The sequence below is a fragment of the Ammospiza nelsoni genome, chromosome 2 (genome assembly GCF_027579445.1).
Source record: "Ammospiza nelsoni isolate bAmmNel1 chromosome 2, bAmmNel1.pri, whole genome shotgun sequence".
Lineage (NCBI taxonomy): Eukaryota > Metazoa > Chordata > Aves > Passeriformes > Passerellidae > Ammospiza > Ammospiza nelsoni.
The window spans coordinates 78,589,847-78,608,095 of NC_080634.1; the positions used below are offsets into that span (position 1 = coordinate 78,589,847).

General features: G+C 40.1%; 1 protein-coding gene across 1 annotated transcript in view; it reads right to left on the reverse strand.

Annotated features, from left to right (window-relative positions):
- Nucleotides 1-5,817: 5,817 nt before the first annotated feature.
- ABCC4 (ATP binding cassette subfamily C member 4) overlaps nucleotides 5,818-18,249 on the reverse strand; it is a 141,227-nt gene continuing 128,795 nt past the window's right edge. Inside the window, exons 30-31 of the mRNA XM_059491708.1 lie at nucleotides 15,019-15,153; nucleotides 5,818-10,234 (exon numbers count right to left, since the gene is read on the reverse strand). Coding sequence (XP_059347691.1) covers nucleotides 10,127-10,234; nucleotides 15,019-15,153 — 243 coding nt within the window. The 3' untranslated portion in view covers nucleotides 5,818-10,126. The remainder of the gene's footprint in view (nucleotides 10,235-15,018; nucleotides 15,154-18,249) is intronic.

The window sequence follows — 18,249 nt, forward strand, 5'->3', positions numbered from 1 at the left end:
AGCATTTCATGACCTACACTCAGAATCCCTGTGTGCTTGATGGTGGAATTTGGGTGGTTCAAGACTTGAACACAACAGAGCTGGCAAGATACAGTGGGATCTTCTTGAAGGGAGCATGCAGCTGCTGACATTGAAGCAACAGGAAAAGTGGAGGACAAGGGTGTATCTGCAATTCTCTCTTGTACTAAAAGCCCCTTGAGGCTGGAGTGAGGCAACCCTGTCTGCCTGGGATCCATTGTCTGGAATCTTCTCCTGGAGATTGGTACCTACGCCCTTTATTTCAAAAGACTTCACACAGATCAGTCTTTTAAAAACAAAGCAGGAAGAAGAAAAGGTGGTGATAGCTTTTATTATATAATGCCTTGGTATTCAAAGTATATGCTGAGGAAGTGGGAGGCCCGGGTTCCTCTCCCGCCCCAGCCCGAGGGGCCCAAACCCACATCTCCCACATCCCATGAGAGTGCCCCAACAACCAGGCTGGAGGCTACCTCGGGCGGAGGAGCCTCTTCCACCCCTGCTTTGAAACTGCCACACTCTGCAGCCAGGAATTTCTGACTCGGGAGGGCAGAGGGGGCTGTGAGGGAGAGCAAGGGAGGGAGCGTGTGCCTAACGCCGACAGCTCCCTCCGAGGCCGTCACCAGGGAGTGGGGAGCCCCTGGCTGCCTCCTCACTGCCCTGGCAGCTCCTTTCCAGGGAGCTTTACACGCTGACTGCAGGTTCTGGCATCCAAATTCCTCCTCTCTCCTTGGCATGGTGACTCTAGGAAAGGTTTTTAGCAAGGGGCACTGCAGCCTTGCCCCTGAGCTCGGCTCCCTGGGAGGCAGCAGGCCGGGGCCTCCTTTGCCCCTCTCCCACTTGCTCCAAGGGTTCTCTCACATCTGTTGGAGCAGTTGTTTGGAGCTGGAGCTGCCACGGCACTCCATGGGGATGTGCCAGGCACAGCTACCAGGGCCCACTGAGCACCTGTACAAGTAAAATCCTTGTTTTCTCCACGCCTTGTTTTCTCCAAGCTGCAAGCTTTGGCCACTCTGGAGACCCCAAGGAGGGTTGTTCTGGGCACCTGGGGGAGTTTCAAGGTAAAGAGTCAGGTGTTTCAAGGGTTTCCAGGCAGCTACAGGGTTAAGTAGCAGCAAATTCATGTTTTCCAGACAAGCTGCCTGAACGCATGGATTTCAACCCAGTTTATACCCTTTGGTTTTGATCTTACCTACAGCAGAGGAGGTTTCTTTCTTTCCAAGCAGGCACACTGGGTGGCAGACAGAATTAATGTCCCCTCCCTGATGCTAGACAATAAATCAGCTCCTCACTAAAATTTGGGATTAAGAGTCGTCCAGAGAAATCAAAGTGGGAAATCAAGCACTTTCCTCAACTTCAAGGCAATGGATGAGAGAAGAGGGACACACTCATCTTGAATCACTCAGATATGATGATTTAATGTTAAAACTCTAGCATTGCTGATACTTCTTCCAGTCTAAGATCAACTTTCCCAGTTAAAAAATTAGGAAAAAAAAAGAAAAGGAAAAATGAATTATGCAAACAGTTTAACAGCAGGGATCAGTCTTTCTTACACTTCTCTCAGGATGGGCAAATAGAAGTCCTGAAGAGCTATGAACAACAGTAGCCACGGTTTCAGTAACAGGGCCAAAATATCCTGTGAGCTTGGCAGCCATCATGAGCCAAGAAGTCATGAAAAGACACATTACAGCTAGCAATATCTGATAGAAGTTTGCCTCAGCATCAGTTCCAGGGAAAGGTTGAACTGATAATCACTTTACCAAAAAAAAAAAAAAAAAAAAAAAGCAGCTGGAAGGAAAAGCAGATTTTCTGGTAAATCTGTGACAACAGCATCAGCAGCTCCAACTGGTTTGTTGCCCATTCCTTTTGGCAGCCCAGTCACCTCCCAAAGATCTACATGTCTCTATTAAGTAATCCATTTGGCTGCAGCAAAGGCATCCCCATTAGCCATTAAACCAGCCCATTAAGAGGTCCTCCTAAGCACTGTGGGAGCATTGGGAATGGTTACACCTTCCTTGCAGAGAATCCATCAGCCTTGCAGGGTCCAGGACATGTCCTGAAAATCAGAAAAGAACAGTTTTTTCCCTGCGAGATGGAGACTTTTGAGGGAAACCTCACTGTTGCTTCCTTCATGTTCTAGGAATATCTTCCTAAACATTCCTCCTTTCTGGAGGGCTCCTTCTCCTCCAAAACACGTCAAATTACTCCCATGGGCACAGTCAGCCAGTGCACTTGTAGGGACACCTGCGGGGAACAGGCTTTGGCCATGCCTGGCACAGGACAAGCACCTGCTCTTGCTTACCAGCAGCACTTGGCCTTTCACTTTCTGCTTTCAGCAACTTGAACTGGTTCTGCACAGTCTGTTGCAACTTCTCACATACACAGAAACACACAAAGAACCTAGGCAGGTAAAACCTGCGCAGGGAGACTCCTTCTAGCCCAGCTCCATCCCAGCAGATTGCAGGCATCTTGCTGTTCTCTACATTCTTTTTGGTGTGTGCAGAGGCATCTTCCTGTTCCCCCAAGCCTGTGATGGTCTCTATCACTTGCTGCTAGAAAAAGCAGCAGAGACTTTTCCATAAAACTATTTGAAAAATGCAGATTCCCTTCCCTTCTGTGTTGATGTGTATGCATAATGTGACACACCATTCAGGTAAATCTAGTATTTTTGAGAGGAATATACACAGAAATGAACAGGCACATGCTCTCCTGAAACCAGATGAAAACGAAATTTTTATTTGCAGGAGGGACATTTATACCGATACAGAGAAAACACTCAGTATTTTCTCTGATGTATTATGAATATGACTCAAGAAAATCAACAAACATTAACCACATACATAAACGCATGATCTACACAGAATGCTTAAAAGTAATTGCAAAAGGATTTGTTGAGTAATTCCAGAAAAAAAAAAAAAGATTGTCAGAAGACAACCTGGTTGTGGGAAGAGGCACTTAATTCACTGCATGAATGACTCACGGTGAATTACTTGCATAACTCCACTCAAGGAAATCACTACTCTGCAAAAGTGCATACATGTTAAATCAACCAAAACACAGAGCGGTCCATATTCTTGGTACAATGCTGCCTTCCTGCTGGTACAGAATGAGGAAAAATCCTCTCAGCTGGGCTGGGAGGGGGAGAAATCCTCTCTTTTGCTATCCTGGCAATGTTTTCAAGAGACAGTTCAACAGCTCTCACTTGTCTTATTCATGCTTGGCGCTTATATTGAAAAGAAAATCCAGGCCTGTAATATTCAAGAACAAGCTCTTGTTGACAGTGAAACTTTGACTAATAAATCTGAGGCTGCACTTCCCACCCAACTCAATTTAATGCCATAAGATAATTATGGTCCTTTCCTGGAAAACAGAGAGCTCCATAAAGAAGGTCAGCTAGCATGAACACTAGCAAGATTGACTTTCTTCAGAATACACAGAATTAATAACTCCTTCCTTTATTTGCTATCTGTGCTTGAACTGTGAGGTACAAAGCTTACTGGAATTAAACAAAGGAACTATTTTTCACTGTTTCACCTCACTTTAATTCCTCATAGCATATCCAGAACTGAAAAATAGAAAGGCAGAAAGAGAGGGGAAAAAAAGAAAAAAGCACCACAGCTCTTTGCAAATCTCATGTGCCTGACCAGCACAACCACAGTCCATCAGCCATACTTCAGGCACCACATTCAGATGTTACTGTGAGCAGAAGATACACATTCCCTTGGATGCAGCACAGTGATTTACACTGCATAAACTGGGAGCTTTTTCTCTGGGTATAGTGGATGCAGAAACTTCAGCTAGTATCCCAGAGCCCGTCTGTTAGGAGCTTTATTGCTTCTAGGAACAGCTTGGTCTATAGGGAGACTTCACTGCCCGTATACTGGAGGAGCAGCAGCTGCAGCAGAACAGCTGGGCACAGAGAGCATCCCATCTTGGAGCAGAGCTCCACATGGCAGTGATGGCGCTCAGGGCAGCAGTGTCCTTGGGGAGGCAGGAGAGGAGAGTTTGCCTTGGCAGAGCTGCCCAGCAGCTGGAGCCCTGACTGCAAAGGGCAGACCTGTCAGACCTGTGTGGTGGCAGCTGCAGCCGGGCTGCCACCGCCCCACTGGGGCCAGAGAGCAGGAATGAAAATAAGCAAATGGATCCTGCTGCCCAACAACATCCCAGCTATGTTCACAGAATGGAGTAGGAGCCCCAGCTCCTCCTGGTGTTTCTACAGACAATCAAATAAAATGCATAAATCCTCCCTGGAACTTGGACTTGAATCTAGGCTTCTCCTTTGTCCTGGTGTAAACAATGCCCCATGTCATTCACTCACGGTGAACATTCCCATCAAAAAGATCCTCAATATTAAGTTATGGTTGTGCACTAGATGGGAAGATCCAAACAACTCAGTCTAAGGAAAACCTACAGCGCCCAAAAGTATGTTCTAAAAAACCAGGGTATCCCATGCAGGAGAGGGACAAGAGCTCTGGTGCAGCTTTTAACTCATGTGTTTGAAGAAAGCAAGTATGATCCCAGTATCCATGTTGAGCACAGCAACTTAAAAGCCAGATGTGCCTTGGCTCCTGAATGGCAGTGGGAGTACCTCCAGTTTCTCCTCAAAGTTATTGTACTTTCCAGCATGTGCTGGATCAGTGGCTAAGATCCATAGGGAATTTTGTATCTCAAAACAGATGAAGCTGTTGATTCCAGGCCAGTTTGGGAGTTAAATGGTGCCAAGGTGCAGACAGTGGAAACCTGGTTTCATACATCAGAGTATGGCCCTGATTCTCTGTACATTAATACTGCTACAAATTTATGAACCAGCTTTAAACATGGAGTTTATGAAATTCATGCTTGTTTGTGAGCAGATTCCTAAAAATCATCTTTGGCTTTGTTACTTATCAGCAGCTCTCTTTCAGGCAAGGGAACAAATCTCCCTCTTCCACTTCTAGAAGAGAACTTCTGTATTAACACAGCAGCACACACATTTGGCAAGTGCTTGCTCTGGGAGGATATAGCTCCAGATGGATATTGCACATCCCACAGGCGACTTGTGCTGTGACAATCCAAGCTAAATTCACTTAGAGGCAACTAAGCTGCATGGTGGTTGTGAGGTAGACTTTTGGTAGAAATATGAGAAATTCTTAATGCATATTCCATGGTAGAAGAGATGACAATTCATATTGTACCAGGTCCTGCAACTTGTTGCACTGAGGGATTATTGACAAATACACAATTCATCCAGCACTAAAAATTCTGCATCAAAATAGCAGTGAAGTACTTGAGACAGTTGGAAGACACAGGGAAGAGTTCTGCATGGTTTTCAGAAAAAGCAGTTTCCGAGTGTCTTGCTAAATTAAGCAACAAGCTCATCAGACAGAACCACAGGACTGAGAGGTAACACCAGATTTTGGAGTTAAGCTGTAAACCGCCTCACTTCTGCCCACTGACCTACCACATTTCCACTGTCCAGCCCACTGAGCTTGCCAGCTGCTTTGGGCAGAGACCATACCCAGTCTGCACTGGTGCAACCTCAGTGGTTCCATCACAGTTTTTTAAAATGTATTTGCAATACTTTTCAGCAATTAAAGCTAAAATCTTGGTAATGTGATCTGAGAGATCTCAGACTGGAGAAAACTGGTAAAACCAAGCTGGCATGTACTACTGTGTTTTGTAGCCCCAAGTGCATTTTCAGCTCTTGGGGCTTCTGATGGCACCAAGAGGTGTTTTGAGATGTCAGACATGTCCTGATTTAGCTCAGCCCATAACTTCTGCCTTCAGCCACATATTTGCAGTGACAACAGACTTAAGACAGGCTTCTGAGAAATGCCTTTTATTGTATGACAGCAGCTGTCACATGAACGTCCACAAAAGAAACCATTCCATAGTAATGCCAAAATCAAATTATTACAACAAAGGCAAGAACCAAACCAAAACAAAACCAGAGTTAAAATGATGAAAAAGCAGCACGCTGTTACACAGTGTAAAACATACACAGAAAGCCAGATCTGCTGCAAAACTGTCATGCTCATCACCATCACAAGGAAGAAGTGATTTCAATTCTTTCTTCCCTCCTCCAAAACAAAAAAAAAGAGGCAAATTTTGAATATTTTGAGATATTTCAAAGGGTCAGCTAAACAACAAAAAAAAGAGCAGCATTTCTGATGATTCTTTCTGCAATCTTATTTCACATGTGTATTGGGAAGGCTAAAAAAGGCCATCAACATTACTTAAGAAAACACCATTATTGAGGCTGGCCAGAAAGTCCTCCCTCTTCCTAAGGGCAGTACAAATGGTATCACAGAAGATTACACCCATCTGGTACATGGTGCAGTTTACTAAAGAGAATTTTTGTCCTTAAAACAAGCAAATAACTAAAACATTAAATAGTCTATCCTGGCAAACTGTGGCTTTGGAAATGCCAACATGGTCTGTCAGCTCACAGTGGTCTTTGGAGAAGGGGTGGAGCAAAGACAGACCAAAACAAATGTAAGAAAAACAATTCTCTGGATCAGAAGTAGACACTGTTCCTAGATTTTTACATCTAAGAAACATGAGTTTTCTAACTGATGATTTTCAGAATAACTGTATAAAATTATATTTATTAGAAATAAGACTCTGGAATACTTTAAGGCACCTCATGGTGAAGAAATATTTTAATATTTTGAATAACTCGGGAGACTGAGTTCTTTTTCCAATATCCCCAGTAAGGTATGCAACTTAGAGTAACCTGCTTTGCTACGTTCAAATAAAGCACAACATTTTTCAAAATGGAAGCTTAAAACTATTTAAATTTTTCTTTGTAAGGAAACATAAAACACCTTGTTGGAAAGATAATGTATTCATTTAACAGACCAAGGCTTTCGCCACACGAAGGCCTTTTTCTTTCCCTGATTTGAGTTCTGCCATTCAGGTCCACTGCACCTTTTTTACACATTTAAAATGAAATGGGTCAGTCGGTCTTAATCAACATCTGAACAAAACAGCTATCAACAATACCAGCAAAACCAGTTTCCTGAATAAAATATTTTTATTGCTTTAAACCAAAAAGATGAAATAATGCCAATGACAGACATGAATGACTTGCTATCAGTTGTTCTACTCAGCAATTTATGGGTTTCGAGTGTGATTTTGTAAGAAATTTGTTTTGTCTTATATTGACATTTGATACCTACAGCAAGTAGTGTCCTGCCAAAACACGTAGAGAAGCAGAATCAGCATTTTCAGAGATACCTAACATTTTTGTGCACACTCAAAAGGCTACAGGATCAAATTAATTCTAGCTTATAGACTGATAGCCACATCAGTCAGGGTCTCATACGAGTGAGTCTGCAGCAGCCAGCGTTTTGGAGTTCTGCTCTGAAATATAATTTACCATAGATTCATTTCAGAGCTGAAATGAACTAAAACTGTAATTATACCCTTGGTTTACGTGTGCAGATCTCCTTGGGTCTGATAAAAAAATATAAACTAAGGTATGTATGGCCAGGAGAACTTACTATTCTCTTATAGTATTTAAAAGACTCTGTATTATACATCACATTTCTTCTTCTATAAGAACTAAGTGTTTAACAATAATAAGAATTCCGTATCGTAGAACACAGACTCTGAATATATTCACACTTCTCAAAAAAGAAGATAAACAAAGGAGCTCAAACTCCCAACTCGATGAAGTGCACTGCCTTCCTGATCAGCTCACCGTAGCTGAGTTTTGCACCATTCAAATGAGGTTTTCCATGGCAAAGCTTGAGCAGAGTTTGGACATGGATCCACAGATCCTTGTCAAAAAGGCAGTTGTGGACAAGGCCATGAGGTTGAACTTTCTTTACACTACACAATCCCCTAGAATTATCTAACACGACTTTACACATTTAAACTTTACATCTTCACATACCTGTGCAATGCAACCACTACTCTCACTCATCTGCAGATCAGCCCTATCCTTATTTCAGACAACTTTAACGAAAAAGAAAACAGCCATGGAACACACAGGATAACTGTGTGCTAGGACACTGCAGGTGGACTGCAGCAGCTCAGAGAAAGGCCAAGCCACACAGAAAGTGGATGTGGCTGGTGTGCTCTCAGAAGGATCTGCCATAAGCACTGCACACGAGCACATTTGTGCCACGTGGCTCACTGGCTGGTGGCTGCCCCTGGCTGGCTGGTATTTTATCATCAGATGTAGCACTAGCCTCCTGTTGCACATCACTGTGTGAAGTTCAGTTCCATGGATCTCAGTGGAACTTGTTCCAGTGTAAGGTGCTACACACTGCAGGAGAAGTGTTAGGACTTGACAAAAAAGGCTAGGGGCAAAAACATCTCATTTTGTGACTCCCCCTAATGATTTTTAAGCATGTTGAGAGGATCTTACCAGCACACACTGATGCCTGATGTTTGCTCCACAAGCCCCAAAAGCCCCTGTCCCTCAGAAAGCTGGCTGGTGGCACTGCAGACACAACCCCCTGTCTCATGGGGTCTCACAGCAGGACAGCAAGCCCCAGTGCAGGGAGGATGCTGTAACAGGGGAACAGGGACTCTGCCTCTCACCATTGGGCTGGCTCCGAGCAGGAAGATGTGCAAAATGAGTGGTTGCGCTGAGGCACAGGCTTTGGCCTCAATTTACTCCTCAGTAAGAAGTAACTTTGTATCTGACTAAATTGCATTCTAGTAGAACTGCTTGAAATGAGAAACACTCGCGTTTGCCTTACTTTTAGACCACTGGATGAATACTGGGTAAATAACACTTGTTCGGCATTACAAAGGTAATAGCAAGCATCTTCAGTATTTTTAAAAAAGCACAGTATTTTCCATTTCCTGAAGAAATCTGTTGCCTTTTAGTCTCTCCTGTGGCCTTTAAACAACAAGATGAATAGATGTATTTTCTACTGGACCTCAAAGAATAGCTCAAATTTTTTCAGATTTGAAAAGACCTAAAGCAGCATAGCCCTTGCTTCATTTATTTTTCAAGCATGGGAATAGTGCCTTTGTGTTGAAGTGCTTTGCCGAATCAGGACATAACTTATGAATATTGAACCCCTTTCTCACTGCATTCCTCTCTATCAGCAACTGCCATTTGAAACTACAGGTTGTATTTTCCTACTTATTCTGGCAGGATGGTAACTTCATACAGTTGAAGTTCAACAGAACCCCTGATGCAAAACTAAAGTTACGTATTTTTAACATATATCTAATGAATTTGTTGTGTACCCTGCAGTTACAGCTTTGGCTTGAAGGCACAAATATTAAGGCACAATAAATGCAAATAATGTGTACATTTCAATGTGTTGTGTTGAAGATAACTTTGTACTACACAGTATTTAGGTAAAATGACATGTCATTCAAACATTTCCTCAAGTTATTTTAATACCTTTTTTTCTTTGATAACCTGGGTAAAAAAAGGAATGTATGTTAAATTATTTAAATATTTCTTCAGTGCAAATGTGGTAATTTTCTTCTGAAGCACAGAAGACTGAGACTGATTTTTCAGCATTTGGATTTTAGCAAAATAAAACTAATATTTACATTCATCTTGAACAGCATTATTTGAACTGTTTATTAAAAAAAAGTATATAGTACTTTTCTATCAAAATGAAAAAGTGTTTTTGGCTTCTTCAAGTTTTTTTCCTACCAGCCTGCATAGGTACTTGTGACAGGTAGAAAGACAGTTTCTCTAGTCAAGTGAGTTGCACACTACCAAATCTGCTGTTCAGACAGAGCTGTCATGCTAAAGAGACACTGAGAAAAATTTGGTTTTGCTTGCTCTCAAAATAATTCTAGAAGAAAAAAGAAGGACACATTCCCATTATTTTACTAAGCTCCAAATATGCACACTAGACCTGTTAGGTGTCCTGCACCTGTTTAAATAAAAGAGATCTCTACCACATAACTTTCAAATAAAAACTGAATCTGCCTAATTTCCTTAGCAATACAAACATAATTAGCTGGAAAGAAAAACATATTGCACTGAAATGAAAGAAACAGGGACAATACAAATTTTCTTCTCAGTATTAAATAGGAAGGATGTCCAGTGCAAAGAATTGCCCCCCTCCCTTTCCTCTCCCGTTGACACCAAGTTTAGATGATCTCAGGTTTACATTCTGCAGAGAACAGTTAAGGCAATGAGGAATCACAGTGCAGTTTCAGTTATGCATAATCCTGAGGAAGGATCCAAGGAGGAGTCTGTGGCAAGCTGACCATTCTGAACAACTTCTGGGTAGTTCTTACTGAAGTATACCTAGGAAAAATATTAGATTCTATGAGTAATTATGTACCAAAGTCCATTTAGCTTCAAACAATATTTCTGGAGATAAATATAGTAGAGATAAATACATATCCTCAAGGAACCACAACAGGAACTTCAGGTTAGTGGCATTCAGTTAATGTATGTCACTGAAAAATTAGTAAAATTACTATATGAACTTACACTAAAACAAAATGTGTGAGAAATCTCACACAACCTGTCGATCCCTCAAATTTTTGTTAATTCAGATGAATAGATATGTTTTATCACTTTACATTAAACTGATAAGTAAAATAATTTCACTAGCTCAAAACATGGAGATAAATTAAAAACAGGATGACAAAGAAGCTGTGAAATCTTGCGTCTGCACAAGGGTTTCTCATTTTCACACATAAAATGAACACAATGGATTTGGATGTTAAAATCAGGTTGTAATCCCTATATTTTACAAACTGTGATTGACAACCATTGAAACTTCGAAGTATATGTATGAAATATCCCAGCCTTTAATTTGTGCTGCAGAGCAGTTATAGGGCCTATAGAAATGTGATCTCTGGATAGTGAACCATAATAATGAAAGAAGAAGCAAAAGCTTTAACAATGACTCAACCAAGCAACTTCTCTAAAACGTAAGATGATACCAAATAATAGGACAGTTCTTTGCCAAGCCTTTGAGTTCCTGAATTCTACCAATTTCTAGCTCAACTAGAAGAGATACAGGTTTCCTGATAAATGTATAATCAGAACATAAAGGAAATGAAATGCTGTCAAGTTTCACTGTTCCACAATCATCAGTTTTTAGCAGCTGTATCATATCTCTGTTCCTTGACAGATGCGCATAACAAAATGAAATAATGTCAAGACTTGTGTGCTCTTATCTAAAAATGTGTTGGGTGAAAAAGGACTTCAAATGCAATTTTTTTTTCAAAGAAGAATGTGAAAAGTTTTGTTTGAGTCTTTAAAAACAGAAAATACACTATCTTTCTGAAGCTGACACGTGTCACGAGTTAGGTCTCATAGACTGCTTTGAGTACAGCTTATGAAACATTTCTGCAATTTATATTTAAGAGTCTTGTCAACAAAGTTCAGTTTGTTTGATAATAACGTCCTTTTCATATACATGAATATACGTATAAGACACATGGGATAAAAAAGAAATAGTCATTCTACAAAAATGTCCCTGTCATCTTTTGTGCACTCACTCTTGTGCACTAATATGCATTTTCACAAGTTTCAAAGAATATTAAAGTCTGATTTGAATCAACAGAAGAATTGGGAGTCCTGTTAAGAGACACTCCTCAGTAACCAGTCACAATCGGATGCAACAGAGGGAAGTTAATGAGGCTGCTGACTGCACACGGGCTGCAGACAGCAGCCTCAGTATTCCCACCCCGTTCCTGCTTTAAAACACAAAACTTTGGCATACTTTTAATGCAGCTTTTGAATGTGATTTTTTTTTAATGGAAAGCTAACAGAAAACCTTGGCACATTACTAGAGATGTAATGAAATGGCAGCTGCTTTTCAACTGTCTCATTGCAATTCTTCCCCTGAGCCCAATCCCTCAAGATATTAAATGCCCAAGTCTTTATACAAGTTTCTTCCAGTGCCAACAGAGCTGCAACCTTTTTAAAAGTAATCACTGAGGTGAGATAACACCTAGTATTTTAATATTTACACATCTGTCATAGCTTTAAAGTAAAATAAAACAACTCTTATTTTTCCCTCAGAGTACTGAAACCTGACTGACAGAAACCCATCCCTATCCTGATGCCACCAAAGCTTGCAGAAAAGCCTCTCTCAACACTGCCAAGAGCAGGGAGAATACACCAACTTCTGTTTATCTGAATAATTGAGCACTTTTATTTTTTTCCTTTTTTCACTGCTTGACGATTATTTCTCTTTCCCACAGGATTTTCTCCTAGCAGCTTCTTGTAAACTGAGAAAAGATAAAAACAGTCTCACGATGTCAAGCATAACTCAGTTGCTATCAGGCTCATGGGCTGTTTAATGCACACTCAGCAGTATCCAATTTGAGTTGTGCCTGTGTTGTTCTCTTTGACATTTGGACAAAAAATGGGGATACCAAGCGAGCCATACAATAGCAACTGGATCAATCTGGAAATCTGAGCTAAGATTCCAGCAATAGCTCAGTCTTGCAATGCTTCACTAAGAGGCCCATGAGATTTTTTTTTAAAAATTATGTTTCTTAAATATGTCCAAGTTAGTCTTCCCAATTTAAGATGTGTACTACCTCTTAATTTGCACTTAAAGGATATATGCAAAAGCAGTACTTTTCCAAAAAATGCATTTGAAGTTTCAGGTTACTGAAAGATCATCTTGGTACAAGTTCGTATTGTACAGGTCCAAACTGAAATGAATCAAGATTCAGGTCCAAAATCCAATAAATCAAATAATCCTTACCAAAGCATTCCCACATTCCAAACCATTTTTCTTAGCAACCCACTGCAATGCTTTTTGAAAAGTATGTATGTATGTCATATCACCATTTCTTTTCATGTGCAGCATGCTGTTTTCCAAAAACAGAAAGAAAGCTGTTCTTCATAAAAACAAAAAATGTTATTAGTAACCACAGTAGGAATGTGGGAAACCAACAGCAATACATGCAGCAGGCTCAGTAGTGTAAAAAGAAAAGCCATTGGAATCAGCTCTTCTGACTAAGCGACTTCTCTGCAAGTATGCATGAAGCACAAGGGACAGCAATAACAAAACCCCTGAATTGTCCAAGTCCTTCAAACAGAAGGAGCTGTAACTCTGCTTCTGGGTAGCTGCTGACTGGAGATACAGTCTCTTGATTCCCATATTTTTGGTCCGAGTGTGGATAAGCACCATGCTTTGCATTCTTGGCAGATGCTAAAGCTTGTATCTGCCTTCTAGCCTGGGAGTTAGCAAACTTTTTCATCAAACCACATTTCAGCAGAGACTGGTTCCTGGATCTCTTCCCTTCCTGTACAAAATCACGTAACATTGATGTGGTAACTGCAGATGACTATATGGGCAAGTAACATCAGGCAATTATTTTTATACATTTTGAATCATCTTTGAATGCAATTGTGCAATTGGGGAGGGCTCCAGAGAAGGAAGGAATGACAGCATGACATAACTAAATTTCTACAGATGACAGCTGGACAGCCTCACCTCTTGTCTTTCCAAGGAACAAGCCTTAGGAAGCTGGCCTTCACTTTACAGACAAACAATGGTAACACGAATTTGAAGCTATCCGTTTAAATATCATTTATATAACCTTCAGATTGTCATGCACATACCGCAGAAAACATGGCTAACCCATTCCCTTCTAATAAGAAAATAAATGAAGCTACACTGCAGCAATGGAAGAGGATAGCAGAACTTGTAGCACAGCTTAGTTCAAGACAAAAGTTCTTTCCTCAGTTTTGCAATTTGTACCACACAAGAATTTATGGTGTATGCTCTTAGCTACAGTGCTTTACTTGAAAAACCCTTTAAAAAATAAAATCTGAGAATATGAACAGACACAGAAATCTCTTCCCTGATCTTCAAGAAGTCCAGTAATATAGCATCCAGACATGAGCATACAGCCTCCATGACTGCACTACTTTTCATTGTTTTTTTCAACTTGCTGGAAATGCATCTATTTTTTACTGGAAAATAGTCAAACACCTGCCATTTTGTTTCCTGTCTTTGTGTGTTGTTCCCTGTCTACTGGTCTTTTGTTTTCCCAGGTAACAATTTAGACTTTGTGTTCCTCTAGCTCTGCTCCACACATCCAGCAACTTGAGGAAAGGAAAGCATAAAGGCTAAAGAGCTTTGCCTCTCTCCTGTAAAAGGCTCTCTTAGGTTACCAGTGCCTTACTCACATGCTGAAAGCACAGTTACATGGGTTCCAAGCAAGCTGCTGCCAAACTGAGCACTGCCAGTCTCAGCTGGAGCAATGCTGAAACTTTGCTGGCACTGAGGGAATTAAGTCTTGCCCTGGACGTCCTGTGTGGTAAATTATGAAGAAAAAAGAAAGCAAGCCAAAACTAGTCAAAGAGATCCTCAATCACAGGTCATTCTTTTTTATCTTATCTCTGCTTCAGCTTTCCATCTGAGAACTGGAGATGATATAGGCTCGCCTCACAGGCATATTGTGAAAACGAATCCATTGATGTCTCTTAAACACTTTGATTGCCAGAGGAATGCTCACAATTACATTAATAATTCTGTACTCTGAGTAAGATTTGAACAGTTTGAAATCAGGCACAGAGCCTTGCAGGAGCAAGGAGGTGACAAAACGTTCAACAGCTGTTTCTTAGCTGAGCCCTGCTCATTTTTGGTGCAGAACAGAGAGCCAGGGTACCAGAAAGAAGTAAGGGAAGGCACAACAGAAGGAATGTTATCAAACCCTCAGGGACCACAGCGTGGTCACAGGCACTGAGCCCCAACTAAAATCTGATGCACCCTTTAAAAATAGAGACATATAAATGTTTGATTCTGCAGCCCTAACGTGTTTTTCACGGCGAGTTAAGATCAATGTCCAGCACAAGTGAGTAGGTCCTATATTATTTACACTTACTGTTTTGTGTACACACAAAAGGAAGCAAGAAATCCAGTCTTTCAACTTGGCGTATATAAATACATGTATCATTTGGAAGTCTGTGTATATCCCACTGAAAATTATGGCTTTGCCTTGCAAAACTGACAGATCCTTTAGTGGAAGGCTTACTGCAACACTGAATATGCTAACTTGAGATAAACAAACTGCAGAGACAAACTTAATTATCTCTTCTTCTAAAATTACCCGTTTTGCTGTTTCCATCAGAGCAGCCGCTTCAGTCTTGCCCACTTGTTGCACCATTTTGTAAAACAAGCTGTCTTGTTCTTGCAGCAAAATGTAAGGCTCACCGTATTCTTTCAGTCTTCCTGCATCTAAAACCTGTTAAATCAGCAGAAACCAATGTATTAACATAAAAAAATTAAAAACTAAATGTTAGAGACTAGAAACCAAATGTAGGCGACTACAGGCAAGGGGGAAATGTATGCATTTTTAGTGCTAAGATGAATTTTGTACCCTGAAAATGAATTCTGTCCTCTTCAAACTAGTATAGCACTTTCTCAGTTTACAGACTTGCTGTACAATTTTAGAGTGCCTTACAGCCATTCCACCTACAGGAATCCAACATGAAGTTATGCAGAATATGGAAACACAATGTTTGTGCAGCCAACAAAGCAGATTATAAGATTCATTGTGTAAAAAGGAAACAAAGAGGTCCAAAATGGGCTCTGAAGTAAACAGCTGTGGGTAAAAACCACGCAATAACCACCAAGACGGTTAAGGGAGAATAAGTAGGTCTTTTGAATTAGAGATGAAGGTGTAATTAAAGAAAATGAGGGTGTTGCTGAAAAGATAAACAATTTCTTGCATCAGTTTTTGCCAACTATGGATTAGAAAGATATTTAAACCTGACCCTATTCTTTCCACGTAAAGAAAAGATCAGATACCACCATGGACACATGTACTCAAAAAGAGAGGAAGGAAGGAAGAAAGAAAGAACAACAGAGAAATTAAATAAGCATGAAGTCAATAATCCACAGAGAATATACACAGTCAAAAATATAGGAAAATATTAAGAATATGCTGATTAAACCTCTATGAAACTGTTCTCAGACTAGTGACTTCATTTAAGGACTGCATGGCAGCAAACATTGAATTTAGATTTTAAAAAGCCTTTACAGGATTAATTCAAGGAAATTTTAGACTAGCATATATATTTTGATGTAAGACACCAAATAATTTGAAACAGCCTCTAAAACAAAAGAAGACACATAGAGCACAGGTAGAATTAATTCTCCACAGTTTTAGCAATCACAAATCTGATACAATTTTTAATGTACCAGAAGAAAACTAAAGGAAAAATGGTTTATGTGGATTTCCAGAAAGATACCTGGTGTAACTAAATAACCATGCTACAAAGAACAAAGCTTTTCAAAAACCTGGACAGAAAACAAGAGATTTGAATTGAACAGTGCAGCTTTCTTTGTAGAAAACTGAACAGGTAGGAACTGGTGGGAAGCATATTGTTCTGCCATAGGTGGTAGCTACTTATGTTAAACATCAGAAAAAGGAGGTGTCAGAGAAGTGACAAACCTGTAAATGACACAAAAATGTGCAGATAAGAATAGACCAGGGGTCCAGACATACCTAATTAACCTAAGAGAATGAGAAACACAATAGCAGGGAAAAGCCAATATTGACAAATGCAATGCACTCAAATACTTAACTGGCCTATAAATTAATGGTATTGACTCAAGAAAGAGATTTGGTAGTAGTAGTCTACAAGTAGTCTACAAGTAGTAGTCTACAAGTAGTCTACAAGTTCAGTACTTTACACCATGAGTAGGAGTAATGGAGCTTTAAAAAAAAAGGAAAGAATTCATGTGAGAAAACAATTCAGAAAATATTTTTGCTCTTATATAAATAAAAAAAAACTGAATGCACAGGCGTGCTATTGACAAAGATATTGCCACAACAAAAGGACTTCAAGGACTCATAACTCAAGCCATAATTGTGGTGTACATACTTGTGAGAAAAAAAAGAAAGATCGAAAGAAATGGAGCTGTTGATTTCAGAAAAGAAATTAATAAAAGGTATTGTGAGGACAACTTCCAAAGTAACAAAAATAGCGTGCAAACTTCTGTTTGAAAGAAGAACCTCCAACAAGCCTGCAGATAAATTCAGAGTCCTTTGAGGAAACTTTCAAACATGTCCTTTGCCTGTGCAGCTCCAGAGAACCAAACATCCTCATGGCCAAGGGCCTGGCAGATCTCCAGGCAGCCTGGACCCCAATAAATGACAAAGCCCACAGGGAAGGGGCACAGCTGAGCTGACTCCTTTGCCTGCACCAGTGTGAAAATCCTGCAGTGCCAAGATCACTGTCAACTTGTTTGACACCAGAGACCCAGCACCAAGGAAAAAGGACCCACTCCTTCCCTTCCCTTCCGGTTCAATTAAGCGCAGAGCATTTGAATGGAAAATAACTCAGACAACAAACAGCAGCATATTTACATCTAATTTTATAAACTGTATGCACAGAAACCTACAAGAAGATATTTGCTATTTTCAAAAGCTCTTAACTTAGAGAACCCAGCCTATATTATGAATTTTCTTTGCAAGTTATTCCCAGTATGGTTTGGAATTGCAGCTGAAGAAAGTGCTCACAGAAAAATCTTAAATACTAGTAATATTGCGCAGCACAACATACAGTCATTTAATACATGGAGTATTTCACGTACTATAATTGCACACATGCTGACTTTTCCATGTACTTAATCCTATCCAATTTACTCTAAACATTTAATGATTAATTATAAATATAATTTTTATCACAACCATTTTTAAGCCACAGTTTTAAGTCACAGTTAGGGACAGCTTCCTTAAAAATGCAATAAATTATCATATACAATTCAACATTTAAATCAGGGTGCCACAGCACTGTGCATCTCTGTCGCCTTTAAGTAAAGCTTTTCTCAGCATAGCACTATATTATGCAAGCACTCCTTAAGAAAGGAAACAAAAAGCATCTTCATTACATGCGTCTCTTACTAGTAAAGAACTGCAATAGACAAGTAGAGGGTTTTAAAAAATTATATTACTGTAGTATTGCAATTTTAACATTCGTTTTGCAAATACCTGAAACAACCACAAGCACAGACAATCTTTCCCCTGCAGAGAACCTGGGGAAAGGGAAAAAATTATTCTTTCTTGCCAAGTTTTAAACAGTCAAGTCCAGAAGATGAACAGAGAGAGTGAGCGATTTCTGTCCAGAGAAACTCCATCCACATTTTAAACAAATCATTAACCTACTCATAGCCTTTCTTTGGGAACAGAACCCAAACTTGGTTATAAAGATAAACAGAACAGCCATAGAAAAATAAGCTGTGTTACTTTAAAAAAAAAATCTGAAATGAAAAATGAAGAATGAAACCAAACAGACAATATCATTCCTACAAGTCAGGAACACTATAAACCCTG